At 40.8% G+C, this 22,652-nt stretch overlaps 1 protein-coding gene across 4 annotated transcripts in view; it reads right to left on the reverse strand.

The window, feature by feature from the left end:
- Positions 1-5,538: 5,538 nt before the first annotated feature.
- The window catches only part of TFEC (transcription factor EC), a 129,790-nt gene continuing 112,676 nt past the window's right edge, over positions 5,539-22,652 (reverse strand). For 3 of the 4 annotated variants that reach the window (XM_081211790.1, XM_081211791.1, XM_081211788.1), the window contains exons 4-8: positions 19,687-19,801; positions 16,218-16,274; positions 14,208-14,283; positions 8,795-8,942; positions 5,539-6,567 (exon numbers count right to left, since the gene is read on the reverse strand). In XM_081211790.1, coding sequence (XP_081067916.1) covers positions 6,190-6,567; positions 8,795-8,942; positions 14,208-14,283; positions 16,218-16,274; positions 19,687-19,801 — 774 coding nt within the window. In that variant the 3' untranslated portion in view covers positions 5,539-6,189. The remainder of the gene's footprint in view (positions 6,568-8,794; positions 8,943-14,207; positions 14,284-16,217; positions 16,275-19,686; positions 19,802-22,652) is intronic. The other variant, XM_081211789.1, reaches the window with a different exon arrangement.

Consider the following 22,652-nt stretch of genomic DNA (forward strand, 5'->3'; position numbering starts at 1 on the left):
CCTCTTAAGTGAGATGGGCGCACAACCCTAGAGTCGGACACGACTGGCCCGTACGGGCAGGGGTAGCTTTACCTTTACTTTAAGGACCCTGAGAGAGGTCCCTGCTGAGGCATAAGTATTTATGTGTGTTGCAATGTAAAATATATAGAATGGGTGACTGTGCTACCCTATATAGGGTCTGTCACCCTACTCTCACTGGGTCCAATTTCTTGGGTTTCTGGAGCTTCTAACCCCTGTCCCCAGGCTACATAAACTGAAAGGAGGGAAGCAGATGTTGCTATTATCCTGCCCCCTGGTCCTTGTTCTTTTTATCCCTTGTTCTGGACAGGTGTGCTGTATGTTTATAAAGGTTTGCAGTGGGTGCCAAGAATAACATTGCAGGGCATTCTGCATTTGAATTAATAATGTCAGCTGAGTAAAATATTCCCCTTAAATTTCAGACATAAATTAATATCTTCATATTATCTTAATAATGACACACCAGTGTCACATATGACCTCAATAAGAACAATTGTCATTTTTTAATGAAATCTGGAAGAAAAAGCTAGTTCTTGTACAATATGAGAAATGTTCCTATCTCCTACAGTATATGCCCTCCCCATGAATCTATAATGCTCACCATACAATTGTTTTTCAGCACTTTCTCTCACTCTAACCTAGCCTCTTATTCAATTATAATGCTCGAATGAGTCACATGCAATATTTCCAGTCCACTTTTCCTGGCTCATGAAACTTTTTAACGAAATGTTAGCATTTGCAGACACCAGATGTTTTGACATAAGGAGAAGCAATATGCAAATTTTAATCCATGCTAGGAACAATAGCCTGCAGGCACCATTTTTTTATTACATGAATCATATACTTAACCACAATGTGGTGGATTATATCAGAATCATTGCCATCCTGAGCATTCTACACTTGTCTTGTAGTTGCCAATTAATGAAAGTGATATATATTTAAGTTGATGGGTATCAGTGATTTAACCGAGACCACTTGGCACTTAACTACCAGAGCATCCCTGATTAAATTTGTGGTCCTGACACTGATTAGTATCAAAACTTCACAGGTGTGTCTCTAATCAGCATTGTCTGTCAATACACAGGATGCTGACATCAAATTTGATTGTAAGCGCTTTTGTAATATCACTGTCTCTAATCAGGTAGGCAGCATACAATGTTTTCTTAATTTGAATATTGTGATTCAATTTCTCCATGCTGTATATAACCTTTAACGGCTCCATTCTACCAGGTGCTGAGCATTCTTTGGATTAAAATGCACTAAGCCCTTTGCAGATTCAGATCCCTAGTGTGTTACCACACACGAGAGTCACATTTCCTTTTCTAGTTCATCAAATTCAAAATTAACTGCAAGAGTGCTAATTAGCCTCCACTGTTTGCAACACAATAATTAAAAGAGTTATAATTAAACAACTCCAAAGCAAATAAATCTGATGTATGACTAATGGTCTCTAAAATAATAAAAAAACACTGTGTTTTAAAATGTGCACCACCAAGACTACAAAACTTTGCTAAATTGTATTAATATTTAATCACAGTGCGCCGTTCTATGATATACATAAGCTAGCAAATGCATTCCAAGAATGGAAGTACCGGGAGTTTTAAACGTTAACAAGCAAATCCTTACTAAAGTTCATTAAACATGGGTATCTTCCAAGTGCCAAAGTGTTGTCTAATTATCGGCTTTCTGAAATGTTTTACATCCTAAAGTACCATATTGTTTATCCTAGATTGTCTGGGGAACATCTAGTATATTAAAAAGGGTTTCCAGTACTTCTTCGTGAATTAACTGATATCATCTTGCCTGCTAGCAATTTCGCAACATTTTAAAAATGTTTCCCATAAATCAAAGCCTTAGCAGCAGGAATAAACAGAAAGGAGGAGATCGTATTAAATGTATAATGGGAAGCTACTGGATCATGATGTCTTATAATGGATGCAGTGTTTAGCTGTTGTTCGACTTTGTCTCTGCTGGGTACCTTCTCAGATGTGCTTAGCTGGTGTTATTATATTGTCTCGCTGGATGTGATGCTTATTGTCAGTCTGAACAAAACAACTTCATGTGGGCTCTACAAAGACCTATTTTACTTTTGCTTGAGAATTGTATACCTATAATAAATATAAATACCAGCCCATATTAAAAGTAGTTTTAATAAAGATTGCATAAAGGTAGGAAATAAAGCACCTTCTGTCGCATACTTAGAAAACAAGAGATTTGTATTAACAGGAGAAAATAGCAATTACTATAAAAATGACTCTACAGTCTCATAATAGCAATGTAAATGTCTTAACTGATCTAAAAGACTTAACATAATTTTAAATTACAATAATTTTACATTCTCCATTTTTATATACAACCCTATTACAGTCAAATGTATTATAATAACAATGTTCTTATTAAGATTAAGTGGCTGAATTATTCTCAGCCCTTTATAGTATAAAGCAACAGCATTTCTAGCTCTTAAAAAAATGGTTTCACTTTTAGCATTTGATATCTACAATGTCGGCCATAAAACACTCTAGGGTTCAGGATTTTTGTTGTTGTTGTTCAATGAGGACCTGTGTCCGTTTCACAAATTAGACAAGACAGCAATATTTCAGTTCCTCATTTTGCATAACGATGAGTTTACTGGTTCATGTATTCTGGAAGGACAAGATAATTCTCGAATGTCTGTTATTAGCTTGTGGGGTGGGGAGCTAACCAGCCCTTCTGCTCCAATGAATATTTCAGTTCCTAAGGCCTCCACCATATGAACAGTACATACCTATTACTAAGACTTGATTAAAGCTGTATTGGAAGCCTCTCAGACATATTTCTCATAAACTACACTTGTAGCATACACTCAAATATTAATCTGGTCTGCTTTCCTTTCCCATTCCGGGGAATGTTGTATGAACTAAGACAGGAAGTTCCATCTCCTTTCTATAAAGAGCTCTATATGAGATCTCCCAGGGTTTGATCTTGCCAGGTGCTGAGTGTCAGTAAAATAACAAAGGCCTGTAGCCAAAGGCACTATGCAGATACTTAACACAATTTGCACAGCAATTATTTTTGAGATTGGTGCAAAACCTGAGTGTGACCAAGCATACTAGAGATTTCAACCTGCGCTGGGTTGCTGTCCATTCAAATGGCAGGCATATAATCCGACAGTTGGGAGATATGTCTGCTCGTGTTATATAATGGAATTGCTTTTTAAAAAAAATAAAAATAAAAATTGAAAACGAACATTTGAAACACTTATGCATGGGTACTGCAATGTCTTTTTCAGAGAAGTAAGGAGATTCAGTATCTCCTAAAATCCAGAGTTCAAAGGAACGACCAAGCACGCCCATAGAAGCTGAATGAGAAAACCATGTAGAACATTCATATTTAATTTCTTTATCTCCATTAAGGACTTGTCCACCAATGTCTTTAAAATAATGTGATTTCTATGAAAGGCCAATCTGAAATACTCTCTCACTTTCCACTTCTGAAACATCACTTAACTTTTCTAAGTGCAAAGTTGGGGGCGGATGAGTGCCAGCTTATTTCCTGATTATTAGTATTTGATATAGAATTGTTCTATTTATTCAGTTCAACAACCCACACTATTCTCCATGATCCCTCTAGATATGAAAATGATGTAAGTAACCCATGCCCTCTTACTGCTAAACCTCTATTATTTCATTAATCTATATGTACCATTACAAGTGTATTACCACCTTAACACATATAGTTACCCTAATAACCTGCTGCGATTCCAAGGTCACTTTTTGGATAGTAAATCTAGACTGATAAAATATCACCAGACATACCATAGTACAGCAAAGTAAACAAGCTACACTTCTTAAATATTACTTAGCTGCAATTATTATGGTTGAAAATAATATTATAATCTAATGACTACTGAGTATAAAGTTGTGCACTAAGCTCGCTTTTTTTGCATCGTTCACAGTTCAACCCTATTCATGTCTACTCAGAAGCAGGACAATGAATTCAGTAAGATTTTCCCCAGGTAACTGTTCATAGAATTGCAGCCTTAATTGTGTATGATATGTAACATCATAATTGCAGGAATTATGCATCTTTTCTAGTCTATTTGACTGACATACTTTATCGATTCCTTTCTCTGATCAATAATGTGAAAATACTTGAATTTTTCAGGTAACAGATTTCCATAAACTGCAAAACAATGTATTAAGCATTGCCATTTCATTTTTTTAAAAAATAAATAAATTCTTCAACATTCCTGCTGCATTAAGGGACAAACAACATCCCAGATAGAGAGATAGAAAGTCTATCTAACTTGTATTAACTAACTCACCAGTTGGATAATATTCCCATTCTCCAGAGTTTTAGAACCAGTATCAATATGTCATTTAAAAATCACCAAACATTAGGACTGAGCCCATAAAGAGCTTTTCCTCAAATTGTGGGGATGGGGAAGATTTAGGGGCATAAAAAGGAGGTGAAATGGGGATTTTTCTTTTCTTTTCTTGCCACTACTTTCAGCTTCATGGCAGTGGGTCCTCCCAGGATGCTAGCGGCTAATTTACTCTCACAATGCTCCTGGAACAATGTTACCTTTTCACAAAGAATTGTTTTATGAGGAATTGGGATCAAGAAATGCCTACTTGGGAAAAAACAAATACCACCACCACTTCATGATAACTGTGTCAGTTTGGGGGGCATTGTGAGGGGGACAGAATGGTGGCTGGAAAATAGGTGACTGCGAAGAAATCACTGTAAGTTTCATCCTCATATCCCCAAAACAGTTGAAAAGTCCATCTCCCCAGCCTGTGAAATTGGCAGCCGTCTCAATTCAGCCCTGATAAACACATTATCTAATGTGTCTCATTCACTTTGGGAAAGGTGGGTGATATTGGTTTTTAGCACAGCCCTAGGATGTATTTCCCTTAGTAGTGACAGAGACTCCGGTGCTTAAACCAAGTTTAAGCTCCTTTGGGAAAGCAGTGCTGGCCTGTCTATATGGTCCAGGAGCAGACCGGAGTGAAAACTGCCACTCCAAGGTTGGCTCCTGAATGCCCGCCCCCAGGCCACCATGGATTGGCTGAAATTCAAACCAGGTCTGACAGGGACCAGTGTTGCTTCACGGCAGCCAGGAATAGAGCTAACAGGAAGGTGGCAGTGCTTTGGTCGGTCCCAGAGTCATTGCAACAGGATCCAACCACCATCTACCCTTGAACCGGGTAAGCAGCCATTCTCAGCTCCTTTGGGATGACAGATTCTGTTATAAACAGTAGCAGCCTAGCTTTTTGCCTTTGATTGGTCAACAGAACAGTACCATCTGCTTGCTGTACTTCAGGTTGTGACTTCACCATCTCTTACTTCAGGCTCCCAAATTGGTATACCCATCTCCAAATCTTGAGTCATGTATGGCTGCCCTTGGGCCCAACACAGCCCCAACAGTAGTTCACTGTTTTTTTTGGGATACAACCAGTGCTTTTCCCCCAGGGGGTATTCAAGGCACCTCTTTTTGTTGTTGTTAAAAAGTTACTTACTTACTGTAAGTAACACTTACTGTAACAACTTCCTGGTGAATACCGGCACCTGTTTGTCTAGAAAAAAGCACTGAGTACAATATTGGTGTATAATTGCAAGGAAACACATCTGCAGCATTATTAGTAAATAAATATGAATCAGTGGATTGGATCCAGACTGGGTCACACTGAGAGCAGATCCATTGAAACCAATAAAACTGAAGTTAGTCTTAACTTAATGGATTCCTACAAATTTCAGTGGCATGACTAAGTCTAGATTTTATCCATTGCAAAGTGTCAGCTGTGAAATATCCGTGTTACTGTGATCACTTCCAACCAAAGATATGCTTTTCACCAGAGCTTTGTTTCAGGGGGAACTCACAGGAAGTCAATTCTCGCACCTCTCAGGTGGGTTCTGGCATGTCTCAGGTGCCATTCTAAGAGAACAAGGGAGGTGACTTCCGGAACCTCTTTTTCTATAAAAATAGCACTGCATTTCTATTGCTCATCTGTGTGGTATGCACACACCTAAACTATATATTCCCAGGGAGGTTCTCTCAACAACAGCTGACTCCTTTCTTTTTCCAGTTGAGCTGAGCAACAACATAAATACGTTTCATAATTTTCTTAGCACCAACGAAGTCAAAACAAAACAAAACAGCAGCACCCAAACTATGCAGTCTTTTCCGTGCTATACATCATCTCCATCATCTGAACTGAAGCTACTTCTTCTGCTGCTACCTTTGGACACAGCAGGAGACACAGAGGATAAGAGTGGATCTGTCCCAAATGGTGATATTGTATCGTCCAGTAATATGTCATCCAACCTCTGCTCTTTCAAAGCGGCACTGAAAGACAAATCTGTAAAGTGCGAGAGTGGATCCGAAAAGGCTGCAGAGGCATCACCAAGGTCAGAGTGTTGCTCGTGGACCACAGCAAGATGTTGAGAATAGTCTACTGAATTCTCTTCTTGATAGACCTGCTGTTTCATGACATGGGATGCTAAGTCCACCGTGCTGATTGTAGGCATGATTGGCAAGCCATGAGCTCGTGCTTGTATTTCTAGTTCCTGTGGTTTAAGAAAATAATATTTAGAACATCACTGTAAAAGGTGAGTTGATTTTGTTTCCGTAAACCAGAATGGGGAAACTGTGGCCTACCAGATGTCGTTGGACTCAAACTCCCATGAGCCCCAGTCAACATGGCCAATGGTCAGGGATAATTAGAAGTGTACTCCAACAATATTTGGAATATCACAGAGGTTCCCTTCCCTGTTGTAATCTGAGATGTGGTAATGAGGGAATTGAAAGTTACATCTGAAATAATGCTGAAATCTATTTTGACAGTATGCTTAAAATGTGCAATATTCATACTGCTGACAAACATTGTACAGCATGTTGTTTTTAGTAGCATAACAGTGATGTTTACACGTCATACTAAACCAGGCTTCTACAACCTGATGCCCTACAGGTGTTTTGAACTAAACCCACCATCATCCTTGACCACTGGACATGTTTTCTGGGGCTGATAGAAGCTTGAGTCCTACAACATGTGGCAGGTACCAGGTAGGGCAAAACTGCACTAGAACACAGTAGGTTGTGAAGCTGGCTTGTTTAATGAGCCAGAGTGCTTAAAACCATAAACTCTGCTTCTTGCATAATGGCAATCCAGGATACTGTGGAAGTGAAACTACACACTGACAACATCCTTCTTCTGCCCTTCTTTGAGGACAGGGGAACACACAAGGCTGTTCAGGCTTGTAAATGTTACACTGAACTATGGTTAGCATGATAGGGGCATGTAGACATTATGATTAACTATGGTTTGTCATGATGGTAATGAGCCAGGGAGAATTAGAATGAGGATACTGGAAAACCTCAGGGGTTTTTTGCTAACCACTGTTTAGTGTTATGTCCAAATTTCAACAAACTGTGGTTAGTGTTAACTGTAGCTTACAGAAATTAGCCTACTACAAACCATGGCTTATTAGTTAATGCATTTCAATAAACCATATTTAGTTTAACTACAGTTCAGACATAAAGCTAACATATAATTAGTTGGAAATGGAAGTAAGATGTTCTGATCTCCTCCTCACAGTCGTGGCAGAGGAGAAGAGGGAAACAGTGGTTGCAGAATCCTAAGACTCATTCTCATTATGACAAGTCAGAGTTTATTGATATGTTTGAAAACTGGCAATATCATGGGCATTTTCAAAGCATAAAAGAGTATATTTGAGACTTTAGTGTTTAAATAATTTCTTCAATAAACCAAGTTGTTGAAAGGAGTACCATGGCTACGCACAATGGACATCTATTTACATTGTGGCTCAATCCATCCAAAGTTAAGCATTTTTTAAATTCCATTATTTCAGTGAGAAAATTACAATGTAATCATAAATATTTAACCATCTACTATGACCTGTTAAACTCAGCAGGGCTTACTAATATGTCTACTCAGAGGTAAGTCCCATAGAGTTCCGTGGGCTTATTCCAAGGTGTGAGTACAAGATTGTAACCTTTAATTTCTCATTTAAATCAATGGCTCCTAAGAATGACTAATTGTGACTGGATCAACGGTTGGATGCATGATCCAGCCAAACCCAAGCCCTTTGGAGTCGCCTTGATTTTAATGGGAGAGTTAAGCATATGCTTAATCTCCCCCACTGAAATCAGCAGCTTAATTTTCGATGGATTGTGCCCTGCATTAAGTACTTAGAAGTGATGAGAAAATCCTGCCAGCGTTTCTACTTGCTAATTATCTACCAAAATTCAGGAATGCTATCTAGAAGCACACCAGATACCTTACCCAATTAAATATGTTATAAATCATGTGCACTCTGCTACAGAAAGCCGCGGAAAGATGATGTGTGCCTTAATTTAACGTGGCACAACATACCCCAAGGTAACACAATGTCACAGGCATTTTTCAAAGTGCTATGCGATATCCTGGAGTCTTGAGTGTTCAAATACTATTTTCAACAAACAAATGAAATAAGAAGTGGTTTTTTCCCCTCCCCACCTTCAATACTGTGGATTTTACCCAGGTCCGATATACACGAAGGGCAGAATGTCCTTACAGTATTCCCCTCTAAACCACTGCAATATACACCGTTGTGCGGCTAGCCCTAGAAGTACTGCTGCACAAATTAAATGCTGCAATCAGTAAGATTTTTCAGCATTGTTCTGTTAAAGTGCTATGGATGATTGAAAAGATACTGCAAGACACAATTTGATGATGGAGAAGAGGGGGGGGGAGAGGGGAAACTCGACCCCTAATGGGTCCATCCTGATACAAACCTGAATTCGAAGCAAAAGCCTCCTATTGGCCTGTTCTAATTTCTTCTGTCTATGCTCTAATTCTCTGCCTCTTTGTTGTTCTTTTTGTAACCACTTGATATACTCCACAGATGCTTTTAAAATAGTTCCTTTGTTCCAGCGCATATCACTGCAGAAAGTGGAGATAACCTTTTCACAATTGTGCATGTCAGCAAAATTCATAAGAACGTACAAAATCTTTTACATTAATATGAAATAATGATTTACATGACCATTATTCACTCTTAGATATTATTGCTTCTGAATGGAAATTTTAATAGAATAGTTAAGAAGCCCTTATATAGTAAAATTAATCCCAGAATGAAAATAAGTGTCAAAAGAAAGTAATAAAGTGACTTTTTGTGTGTGGAAGAGCTAAATGCAATATCATGATTCTACCATTACAGTTTTTATATTTTTAGTGAAAATTGCTTTTATTATTAACTCCAAGATTAAAATCTATGTGCAGTATTTCTACATTAATGAACTAGGAAACATACATTACTGAGAGTTTAAGCCTAAATTTTTAAAGATCATTTCAAATATACTTCTCTTTTTTTCCTGACTTTCTAATGAGGATGCCTTTATGCTTATTGGAATAATAATAAAAAAGGCTCAATTTTGATCCCTACTGCTGATGATACACAGAAACCATAGTTTAGCAACTATTATGTCATATTACAAAACCTGTGTGATTAATGCAAACTAAAACAAACTTCTCAATATACCGTATGTACGCCTGTTGCCTTGTATTGCATTGCACATTCATGCTGAAGCTGTTCTGGAGCAGTTTAAGAGGAAGGACCAACAATTGCAATTGTACAATTGCAATCACACAGAGTTGCATGCATCAAAGTGTATATCTGAAGTGGTGACATAAGGAAAGACAGGCCCTTGGTAGAGTTGAGAGGGCACCTTGCCCAGATGATGTCTCATAGGGTGTCACAGAAGCTATGTTAGTTTCTGCCAGCTTATACACTTTCACAACTGTACAGATCTTTAGGACCAAGGTGCCAATATAATTGGTTCTGAGTAATGAGCTGCTGCTTCTTACAAGGAGGTCTGGCAAAACAATGCAAATAAACAGTGTGGTCATTCCCTCAAAACATCTGGGTTTAATCAACAAGTATAGAGATTTTCAAATGAGGGCCAGTGAAGCAGTGATCTATACCCTAGCGACCTGGAATTTCTGTCTTTCTGGAAGTTTCATATTTTTATCAGTCCATCCCCTCCTCTCCCAATTTCAGTGATCCAAACAGAGCCAACATCAAGTTTAGTTAGGTCTGGATTGCAACAAAGAGAAGCCAAGCAGGTGATATCCAACTAAGTCATACATAGAATAAAACCACTAAGATAAAGGTGCTTAATTTACATAGGTCTGTAAATGATGTTGCATTTAGTTCTTCCACACACAAAAAGTCACTTTATTACTTTCTTTTGACACTCATTTTCATTCTGGAATTAATTTTTACTATACTGTATAAGGACTTCTTAACTATTCCATTAAAAGTGGGTTTACTCTGCATATGACTTAGTTGGCTATCACCCATTGTAATTTATACGCTATGTTGTACACTATGTTGCATTACTATTCAAGGAATCTTTTCCGGGATTTATATGAACAGCGGTAGTTAACAGTGCAGTGGGGTTGCCTTACTTGCCTGTCTTCCCTCTGGCTGAGTTGCTGCTGCAAACAAGGACAGCGCGGTGCACTGTAAATATATACATACGTATATGTGTGTGTGTGTGTGTGTGTGTGTGTGTGTATGGCCTATGACTGCACTAAGTTTATCGCTGGTGAGTTCATTCAATGCAGCTTGTCACATCAACCGTATACTTATGTTAGTCTCACATAGCTTTGTATTGTTATAAAAATCCTTAATTTAATCAAATATTTCTTAGCTCTTGGAAGGGGGAAATGTGTCAAAGAGATATTCCACCCCAATATCATGTGGAGCTGTATGCGCGAGAAAATGAAAGGCATAATGTTTGTATAAATAAGCAGCTACATGATTGCATCACAATCATAATACCGCATACCATTTAGGCTTAGTGGAGTGGCATTAGAACTCCAAAGATGAAAGCATAGGCAGTAAATAATAAACTGAGCAGTTAATTCTAATGCCGCTTTAGGCTTTTAAAATCATGCTATTTACAGCAATGTTTTGCCAAACCCCCTCTTGTAGGAAGCAGAGGTTTACAGCTCACTCGGTACCAGTTGTGAAGTGCACAGGAAGGCATTTGCAATTGGGGGGGGGGGGGCTTCAATCAGGGTTCCCCTTATCTTTTTTTTCTGAACTAAAAAGCCCCAGAGAATTTTGGTTGTACTTTTGGACACTTTTCCCAGTTCTACAATGTCCTTTTTCTGATATGACAACCAGAACTGCACTCAGTATTCTAAGTGTGATTGCACTATGGACTTTTTAAAGGTGTTATGATATTGGCATTTTTGAAAAATCAATCCTTTTCTAAATTTTCCCTAATATAGAATGCTTCTTTATCATAGCTGCCACAAACTGGGCCAATGCTTTCACTGGATTATCCACATGACCCCAAGATCTCCTTCCTTGTCAATCACCACCGGTTCAGAAGGATGACACACAGCTCACTTTATACTTAACTTAAAATGAACTGCAGTTGCCATTTATGGCTGATTCATCGAGTTTGGAGAGATCCTTTTGGAACTCTTTATATTCCCCTTTTGTTTTTACCACTCTGAATAATTTGGTGTCATCACCAAAGCACGCACCTGATGGCTCACTCCAAATCATTTATGAATTACTAAACCATCACCCAGCTCTATGTGGGGCTGCCTTTGAAAGTGACCCGGAAACTACAACTAATACAGAATACGGCAGCTAGACTGGTGACTGGGAGCGGCCGCCGAGACCACATAACACCAATCTTGAAAGACCTACATTGGCTCCGAGTACGTTTCCAAGCACAATTCAAAGTGTTGGTGCTGTCCTTTAAAGCCCTAAACGGCCTCAGCCCAGTTTGCGTGTTGAGTCACAGTAGCCCCCCAATAATTCACACTTCACACATCAATTTTTGTTTAAGGTTTTTGGCATAATTTTGGCCACAACTTTATTCAAATACAAAAATGTGAGTGGTTGCTTAGGCATTGGTTCCGACTATCTGTCCTTGCCCTCAGGGACAGAGCTGGCCTTCCGGATACCAGCGGAAGCCAGAGTGGGAAACAAGTATTGGGTGAGAAATAAAGCTGGGCACCAGACCATTACTTCTCACCCTCATGTTCCTGTGGGGCTTGCACGGCCCAAGTCCGACTCCGGGGACAAGGACGAAAGAATGGCAAGCCCCTGGATTTCCTTTAACGGAATTCCCATTCGCATCATTTGGAGGGGTAGGCACTTACCCCTCCAAGCACCAATTTAACCAATGCCTAACCGCCAACCTTACAAGTTGTGACGATTTGCTACGCAGTAGGCAAAAACCAAATGGCACCAGCCAATCAGCCAGATGGCAAAATTCCTACCAGGCCCTCGCACCAAGGCGAACGACCCCATGACAGGCATAGCAAGGTCAAGCAATCCTTCAATACCCCCCTTAAACAAGGGAGGGAGGGCGGGTGATCCGATGCAAAACGGCCAAGAGGCCATGCCAACGTCTGGCCCCTGTATATATAGACTCTGACCCCTCCTCCGAATTGGCAACAATCAAAACACCCCAGCAACCCAGTTTAACCATTTAAATGGTCGGGATTCAACTAAATTTGCCTAGTCACTGGAGGGTGGCCTGTTCCCAACCGCAACACGTGCTCTCTGCTAGGGAGAACACGCTATACCTGAAGGAGCGTCTCCACCTCCATCTTTCAGCCTGGACACTGAGGTCCAGCTCCGAGGGCCTTCTGGCAGTTCCCTCACTGCGAGAAGTGAGGTTACAGGGAACCAGGCAGACGGCTTTCTCGGAAGTGCAACGCCCTCCCATCAGATGTCAAGGAAATAAACAACTATCTGACTTAAACTCTGTTTAGGGAAGTTTTTAATGTTTGATCTTTTATTGTGCTTTTAATATTCTGTTGTAAGCCACCCAGAGTGGCTGGGGAAACCCAGCCAGATGGGTGGGGTATAAATGAATTATTATTATTAATTATTATTATTATTATTATTAATTTCACTTCAGCCAAACAGCAAATCTAGCTGGAGTGGAGAACTGATTTAGTGTGGGGGAAGTGGCCAGCATATAAAAGGTTAAGTAGAACCCCTTCCCCACCCCCAACATTTCTTCTCTCAAAGTCATCCTTAGAAGCTGCTTTTCTTTAAAGAAAAAAAATTGCTGACACTTTAGTACACTTATCAGGTCTTGCTTGTAAGCTGCCGATAGCCCCTGGTAGCATCCTGTAGGCATGTCCAAAAACAGGATGCTGAACTGCATGGGCCTGTTTGTACATTCTTATTTGTGTATTAACATCTCAGTTATAACAATTCTTTGCTCATAATTCCTATGTGTAGGCCATCCCATTAAAACTATTAAAAGCTATTAAAAGCTATTAAAACCCAACAATTATGCAGAGATTCTTATGAGCCCCTGTGGACCCTATAAGTACGTGCGCCATCTTTGTGGTACCGCAGTTACATGCTTGTCCAGTTGCCATTGGACAGTCACAATACCTTCTCAGTGGCAATTCTCCAGTTCTGGAGTGCCTTCCCTGATACGATCCTCATTATTAACTTTCAGGAGGGATTTAAAAACATTCCTGATCGCTCAGTCAATTGATGGCTGAAAAATAATATTCCTGGAAACTTTGCACTTATCAGTTGTGAGAATATGTGACTGTTTTACTTGTTTTTGGAGGAACAGGTTTTGAATTGTTTTTCAAAAAAGTTGTTCTTTTATTTTTAATTGTGTTGGAAGGAAAAGTGAGATAGAAATTTAGTAAATAAATAAAAATATTTGCAAAAGCTCTCTGTTCTATTGACTTGTCAAGACAATACCAGACATCATAGAGCCAGGGCTTTTTCTGAACCAGAGCTCACTTCCAGCACCTCTCAGGTGGACACCATTTCCATAATAAGAGAACAAGGGAGGCAGTTATGATGAGTTCCGGTACTATCTATCTATCTATCTATCTATCTATCTATCTATCTATCTATCTATAAAACAGCCCTGCATAGTATATACATATCTGATCATTGGGATTCTGCCCAGAATGCTATAAGTATTGCATGTGAACCTGAAGAATTATGTAGGGAAAGGGGAGGTGGATCTGAATTAATCAAATATCAACAATTCCGCAGACGTCTGCTAGGAGAACAATGATGTGAAACCAAACTGTCCAAGTTAACCTTGACATCTAGCAAATCTATTTCATCTTCAGCCCCTTTCATTATATTTAAGCAGTAGAAACAATGACAGAAATGACAGCCGAACTCACGGATCATTAGACTTTGGGATAAGTGTACCAAGCTCCTTGATCCGGTAATTAATGTTGTACCGTCTTCTTCTTTCAACTATGAAAACAAGAGATTGTAATAATAGCAGCATGTAACAGAACGGATGTAATTCATCAGCAGGCAGTGAAATGCTGTGCCTGTTTCGAAACATCACAACGCCACCCTCTTTGTAACATCTGAAAATACTCAAGCCGTGAGGTGCTAGTTCAACCACATTGGAGCCAGGAGGTTCAGTCAAGAGGTTACTGCTTGGTCTCAGACTACAATTGTGGCATCTAATGTCACCCATACACCCAGCCTCCACATCTGGGCACTCTCAGCCTAGGTAAAGGTAAAGGGACCCCTGACCATTAGGTCTAGTCATGGCCGACTCTGGGGTTGCGGTGCTCATCTCACTTTACTGGCCGAGGGAGCTGGGTCATGCGGCCAGCATGACTAAGCCGCTTCTGGCGAATCAGAGCAGCGCACAGAAACGCCATTTACCTTCCCACCGGAGTGGTACCTATTTATCTACTTGCACTTTGACTTGCTTTCAAACTGCTAGGTTGGCAGGAGCAGGGACTGAGCAATGGGAGCTTACCCTGTTGTGGGGATTCGAACCGCCGACCTTCTGATCAGCAAGTCCTAGGCTCTGTGGTTTAACCCACAGTGCCACCCAGCCTAGATCTAATTACTAATTAAGACAGCAAGTTAGATATTTTGACTCCTCTTCCTAGACCACGCCCTCAAAAAGTGGGAGGCCTTGGCTTGGTTTCCCAAGCATCCCTCTCTGGCAAGACAGGCCCAAAGGATTTCCCCTCCTAGCCAACCCAACTGCAGAAATTATTATTATTAACGCAATATATTCATCCCACAAAGGATCCCTCAGGTTGAGGGGCACCATTCTCAGAAACTGAACCATTCCTGTTGAGTTAGGATGAACTCAACCAAATCAATGAAAAGGAGATTGAAGTAACTCTCTGACCCAGACAGTTGCAAGGAAGGAAAGAATGACACAATAGGCGAAAAGCCAATGTGACCAATGGCCAAGCACACATCTATATCTTATATCTATACAGTGGTACCTCGGGTTAAGTACTTAATTCATTCCGGAGGTCCATACTTAAACCTGAAACTGTTCTTAACCTAAAGCACCACTTTAGCTAATGGGGCCTCCTGCTGCTGCCGCGCCACCAAAGCACGATTTCTGTTCTCATCCTGAAGCAAAGTTCTTAACCTGAAGCACAATTTCTGGGTTAGCGGAGTCTGTAACCAGAAGCGTATGTAACCCGAGGTACCACTGTATTCAAGAACCACTGCCCTAACCAGCTATAGTCTGCAGTTGCATCTGTCCTGGTTTGGCTAACTGAGAGTCAAATTACATGTGTCATTTGGGCATAAAAGTGGGGTAGAAATGAACGAATAATAATAATAATAATAATAATAATAATAATAATAATAATAATATGGCATTAGTCATATAGCTCTGCTTTTAAGTGCAAGGTTCTTTTGCTTTCTAACAAACAGCCAGGGCAGGAGAGCAAATCCAGGAATGGCAGATGGCGTTCCCTTCTGGCTTTGATCAAGATCAAGACCAGTTAATCTGCAAGCCTGGCTTGGGCCAGCTTCATCAACATCCCTGGGCTCAAGAGGCCTCTCTCAGTCCTGCAAGGTGAGAACCTTGCAGCTGGAAATGCAAGTGATTGAACTTTAGACATTCTGCATGGAACGCATAGCCACCACCACCCTTCAGTAGGCAAGGCTATGGTCTCTCCCCTAGGTAAACATGCTATTTCAGTGCAGGCAAAACATTATATATATAAGACAACGTTCTGGGTGTCAGGAATGAGGTTGATCTCCCTTTACGCATGTGCATTTTTTTACTGTGTCTGCTTCACACATAAAGGAACTTCAGCATTATAAAAGTATACATAAAGTAGATCCTTCAGCATTAGCAGGTACTTCCCCACCCTGTACAACCTAGGGACAACAGTTCGTGTAAATATACTCACTGAGATTATGGTTATCCTTTTTTTGCCTCTCCTTTGCCATTGCTCGAGTATCTGTTTCTGACAGAAAGCAAAAACTGTTTAAACAGTCATTGGGTCACAGTTCCAGAAATTGCTCTGTGTAACAACAGGACCTTCTAATTGCACAACTTTTTCAGGCGAGCCTTCAAGCAATTTTATGTACTCCCAGATTTACCGAAGATGATTGTGCCACTTCCTGCAGTTTGTCAGTTGCTGTTTACAGCATGTGTTGCCGTTCTATGTGTGCCAGGGATTTTTTTTTTATAGCCATCATGCATTTTTAATTTTTAGAAACTGAAAAAGATCATGGCATTTAGCAATTTTCTAATTTTCTGTACTTTACCATGGGGAGGGTAAGCATCCAGAGTGAATTTGAGTTTCCCTTCCCATCATGCAAGAAATAATCAGATTTCTTAAATAGTCATATTGGGGAAGGGGGAGAGGAAACCCCCTCTTTGTTCCTTTTGCATTACACTGATAACACTGTACTCAGTTGTTAGCATTCTTTGGATTAAATGAATGTAACTTTTAAAGTTGTTAATCCATTAATACGGATTTTCCATGAATAGATGTATTGTGAACCTTTAAGAGAGTCATTTGTGGCAACTTGGAACAAATTTTAATGGACGATAACTTATTTATACCATCGATCAGAAGCCCAAATGTGCCTGAATCTGCTATGTTTCCTACAGTAATTAGGTTTATTAGCAGCGTTATATCCAGAAAGATCGCTGCTTTGAAGCTTACCCAGCTAGACAGAACTAAGAAATAACTCATCTTTGGGAACATTCTGTCCTGAGGAAGCAGGACAAGACCTTTGAAAGGCCTGAGCAAGGCCTTGCAAAATCAATGAGGAAACGTAAAGTTCAGGGCAGTTTTGAAAAACAAAATTAATGTATTAACTTGTTTTGCTCCTGCTTTATCCCTCAAAACATGCATTTCAAAGGGCTCAGAAGGCAGTAAAAGACATCTGGTGCAGTTATGTCTCTGAAGATAAAAGGACAAACGTAGGTGTGATTATAGGTACGAATGATTATGCTTGATTTTCGTATGCTGGATACCAGCCACAGGAGGGGCAGATCCGAATCAGGAACTTAGTGTGAGTAGACAGGGAGTTTAAAACCACATCCCCATCACATTCAATCCAGCTGCCCCCACGTGGTTCCTACTTAGTAAAAACCAAGTGAGCAAGGGCCAATCACATTGTATCCTCAATTGATGATGGAGACCAAAGTGGGGATAAAGAGAAGAGTCAGTGTTAAACTATTGCTGCCTGAACCAGTCAGAGGGCCTTCTCGGTAGTGGTACCCGCCCTGTGGAACACCCTCCCATCAGATGTCAAGGAAATAAACAACTATCTGACTTTTAGAAGACATCTGAAGGCAACTTTAGAGAAGTTTTTAATGGTTGGTGTTTTATTGTGCTTTTAATATTCTGTTGGGAGCCACCCAGAGTGGCTGGGGAAACCCAGCCAGATGGGCGGGGTATTATTATTTTATTATTTTATTTACACACCATATATTAAAACTGCATCTCCACACCCTCCAAAATCCTGAGAAAATCTCCCTGAAAACTAGCTGTGATGGGGAGTGGGGTTGCCAAAAGATTTACTTCAAGATTCTGCCTATGTGGTGGACAAGGGACTATTGTAAAGAGCAGGTGTGCAAAATATGGACCGAGGTAAAACAATTGGAATAGAAAGAAAGTAGCTGAGGCAGGAATAAAGTCAGACCTCAGAAGAGCATGGCAGGATGAGTTGTGTTGTCACTCCAAAGTTTAAGAGTCCCTGTGCTGGACAATGTGAGATGTTGCCTATCATATACAAGGCCATAAGGTAGTAGCAGCTAATAAATCCTTTATAGGTCAACATCTGAAAATGAATCAAATAACTCAAAACATCAAGGGCATATGATATTTAATAGTAAGGTACATGCAAACATTGCTCTTATTGGACCCAACTATAGATTATTAGACAGCCATTCAAAACCAAGGGGAGATAATGCAGTGTCTTCCAGATGTGACATCCTCCATCAGCCCCAGCCAGTATGGCCAATGGTGGGAGATGATGGAAATAACACCTGGAGGGCACCCAACTCTCTCTCACACACACCGCTCTAAAGTGTGGAGGAAGTGGCCAAAACTAGTGCAGAGCCAAAGGTGGGCGGCAAACTATGTGTGCATAACTGAGGGAACATTGAAGGAGCCAAAAGTTGCTGCAGGGCATCTCCCAGTGGCTGCTGGCTGACCAATGCCATTTCTCCAAGAGTCTTAGCTAGCTTTCAGCCAGAGTTCACCAAAGCGCAGTTCTGGCACCTCTCAGGTGGGCACCATTGTGGACCAGCACTCCCCCTACCCGCTTCTTGCCTTTAGTCACTTCTGAGAAGCCCAAAACAAACGTTTCATGTCAAAACAGAAGCTGGCCAGTGTCTACACTTTTTTTTAAGATACATGACTCAGCTGGCTCCTAGCTGTGATTGGTCAAGCTACAGGACAGAGACAATTTGTATTTCCTTTTCTTCAATCTGTCTTCTGTGTAGCAGCAGTGGGCTTTTAGCTTTCCTGCCAGGCCTGTACCATTGCACATGTGCGCATTCGATGATCTCCTTCTACCAGCCCACAATAGAAAATGTCCTTTCATACTGCATCACGGTGTGGTACGCTGGTTTGACATCATCTGATAGGAAGTGCCTACAGAGGGTGGTGAATACAGCACAAGATATTATGGGCTGACCCGTGAATCCGCTGGATGACATCATGGAAGAACATTGCCTCAGGAGAGTGAGGAAAATTCTCAGGGATGATTCACACCCTGGCCGGCACTTTCTTGATCTCCTGCCCTCAGGCAGAAGATATAGAAGCACAATTAGTCGCACCAACAGGGTAAAGAACACCTTCTATCCGTGAGCTGTTAGGCTGTTGAATGAAAAGATAACAACAGGGCAACTGACTTTCAGGTTTGGTGGGTCTGCGTCAGTAAATGAGGGGAATTAAGACTAAGAGAGCTGAGTGAGAGTTACTTGTGTAATCTCACTGTATACAAGTTGTACAAGTGACAATAAAGTATTTCAATTCCAATTTGCACGAGATCCCTTCCGAGCTGCCCTAGCCAAACACTTGAATCTAAGATAAAAGGGGAGTGGGGGCACATTTATTTGACCTGCACCAGAACCAGGGGCAACCCCCGAACTAGCTAGGGAGACAGCTTGCCATAGGTTTTAGCACTTCCGTGGGCAGTGAACGCAGCTGTTGTCAAACTGGCATCTGTTCAGGGCTGCCCCGAGTCACCTGATGACTTACTATAACAGCGTCCTGGTGAGTTCTGACACCTATTTCTCTTGAATAAAAGCACTGGCTAGGATCATGCAGAATGGACTTCCGTTGGGTGGGAGAAAGGCTGGTACTGTTATTTTCAAAATGATAAGCCTGTGCCAACATCTCAGCGTTATATTACCTGTGATTTCCCTTTTAACAGGCAAATTAGATGGGCAGGATGCATTCGTGAGGCCCATATTAGCAGCTGGCATTCCTTGGTCACTGTTGTATATATCCAAAATGCTACTTGAAAGCTGTGGGGGAAATAGAGGGATAGGAGAGAGAGAGAGAGAGAGAGAGAGAGAGAGAGAGAGAGAGAGAGAGAGTCAGAAAAGTTAGGGGTGAGTGAATCAGAATAAATTCATGATTTGTAAGGTGAAAGGCATATGCAGACACTTAAGAACAAAATTCCTTTTCAGATGCGTATTCATGTCTTAATCGCAGCGGGAGGTAGAAAATATGCATCTAAAGGCAGACTTTGCCCTTATCTTGTATAAAACAAAATTAAATGTTAAGGGTCAAAGACTGCCATTGTTCCATATTCAGAAACTTGAGTGAGGCTGATGTGCATTTCATATGCAGAATGATGCCTGGTTATGGCCCCTGATGTCCGATTTTGAATTAATGCCATAGCATATTTTCCAATAACAGGATTACTGCAACTACACTTCGAATATGAGTTAAGTTGAAAGGGAAAATAACCTTGCTGGTCTTACCTGAGACCTGAGCGGATTTGTAACTATCTCCCTGAACTCAAAATTCATTTCTCGGTTTGTTGATACTGTGCGGAAAGGAAGAGGCACTGTGATACAGAACACCTTAAAATAGGTTTGGGGGCCATGTTGTGGACAACTGCCTTAAAATGGTACTGTGCTAGATAAGAAAAATCATTCTGCACCTGCCATATATGCCTAGATGTTAGCACTGTTGTTCATTAATTTCTTATGTGTAACGAGAAATATGCAAAAAACAGTGAATTTGCTTTATAATAATAAATTTTATTTATACCCTGCCCTCCCCAGCCAAGACGGCGGCTAACACCTGATATAAAAACAAATTGATTGAAATACAACTTAAAAACAAGATTAAAATACAACATTAAAACATTAAAATACAGCCTCATTTCAATGGAAACTCAAATCAAAAACTTTTTTGGGGATGAAAACGTCAAGTCTTCACCAAGGCTAACTTTCCAGACTGGTCCTACATGGGCCAGAAAAAAGCCAGGGAAGTCCCCAAATAGGAGTTCCATCACAGGAGGAGAAAGGAAAAAAGAAGAGGGGGAGGGAAACAAATGATTCCAAGCCGAAGGCCAGACCGAACAACTCTATCTTACAGGCCCTGCGGAAAGAAATCAGATCCTGCAGTGCCCTGGTCTCAGGAGACAGAGCGTTCCACCAAGCCGGAGCCAGTGTTGAAAAGGCCCTGGCTCTGGTTGAGGCTAATCTGACTTCCTTAGGGCCCAGGACCTCTAGGGTGTTGCTATTTATGGACCTTAAGGTCCTCCGTGGGGCATACCGGGAGATGCTGTCCCGAAGGTACAAGGGTCCTAGGCCATGAAGGGCTTTAAAGGTCAAAACCAGCACCTTAATTCAGACCCTGCACTCCACCGGGAGCCAGTGCAGCTGGAAAAGCACTGGGTGAATATGCTCCCAGGGCAGAGACCCCGCGAGGAGCCTCATAAAAATATAAAATGGGAGCACAAAATATGTAACAGAAGCAAGACCAAGAACAAAAACAAGCCAATAACCCTAGATAACCAAACATCTAGAACCAGACATTTCCTTGGCTACATATCCAACAGTAACTGAAGATGTGAAGAACTTTCATGGTGCTAATATCTTCTCCTATCAAAACTGGAACACAGCACCTTATTTCAAAGATGTGCTTTGGCCATAACTTTTCTCCATTTTGTGATAATGAGCACAGAAACAAGGAGGCAGATCTCACAGACGTGGCCCAAATGGAAAGGAAAAAAGGAGGGGTGGGAGAAGAACATAGCAAGAACAACTTCCTTCAGGAGAGGAAATAGTGGAAATCTATTGAAGTGGTCTTTAAGAACCCAAACGTATTTGAGCAGTGTAATTATTCTTATGCTTCATCCTGGCTCCAGTCAAACAGACGATTTCTCTTTCCTTTCAAGATCTTTTTTAGTATTTTCACTTTATATTCCAAAGTTTATTTTATTTCTGTACTGGTGGGCTTCTCCGTGACCCGATAAGAGCATCAAGAACAAATGGAACCCAGTTAGACTTGCCATGGCCTAATGATTATTGACTTATGATGTGGAAGACTTCGTTTTCACTGGTGGCACTAGTGTTATAGAAAGTACTCTTTGCTGAAATATGAGAGGTTTCATCTGTACTGGCATACCACCGGTTCCCTTGAAGAGGCACCTGCTCCCACATCTTTTCAACTTGACTATCTTGTTTTAATTGTTGTGTTGTTTTAATGCACATTTCAATTATGTACATGTATATTTTAATTCTTGTGTAATTGGTTTTTATGTCAGGAGCTTGTCCTACATTTGAGTTGGACCCTGGCAGAGACACATGCCCAACTGGCATGTTCTCTCCCTCCTGGTCTATCATTCGGGAGCTTCAAAAGCTTTCTTCAGCCCGAGCATCACACCGACCGATGCCAACAGACTTCGGCACACTTAGGGATCCATAGAGTCTTTGCAGCTTGCATAACAGACCTCAGCAACTCAGCATTTTGGCTAATCAACTTTATTTACATATAAACACACACGGAGCACTGCAACATGGCTCCCTCTCTCTCTAGCATCAGGCAGCACAGAGAAAGAACAAAGGACAATAGTCCCACTTCACGGAACACAGTAACTCAAACATCCTGTCTCTGTCACTTCCCACTCTGTGGAGTCAAAACATACACCGTCATGTGATAGAGAACAATCCCTTGACTGCAATCACAGAGCAGAAATTCTAACAGTAATCTGCTGAGAAGCCTATATTAGCATTAAGAGATGTATAAATGTTAATTATTATAATAACCTTGCATGAGATACACAGGAGTCACACAACTGTTGCACGCCACCTGTATGTAACAGTATCACAGTACTGTAACTTTACCCTCTTTTTCCGT

This window comes from Podarcis bocagei (genome assembly GCF_964188305.1).
Source record: "Podarcis bocagei genome assembly, chromosome: 10".
NCBI lineage: Eukaryota > Metazoa > Chordata > Lepidosauria > Squamata > Lacertidae > Podarcis > Podarcis bocagei.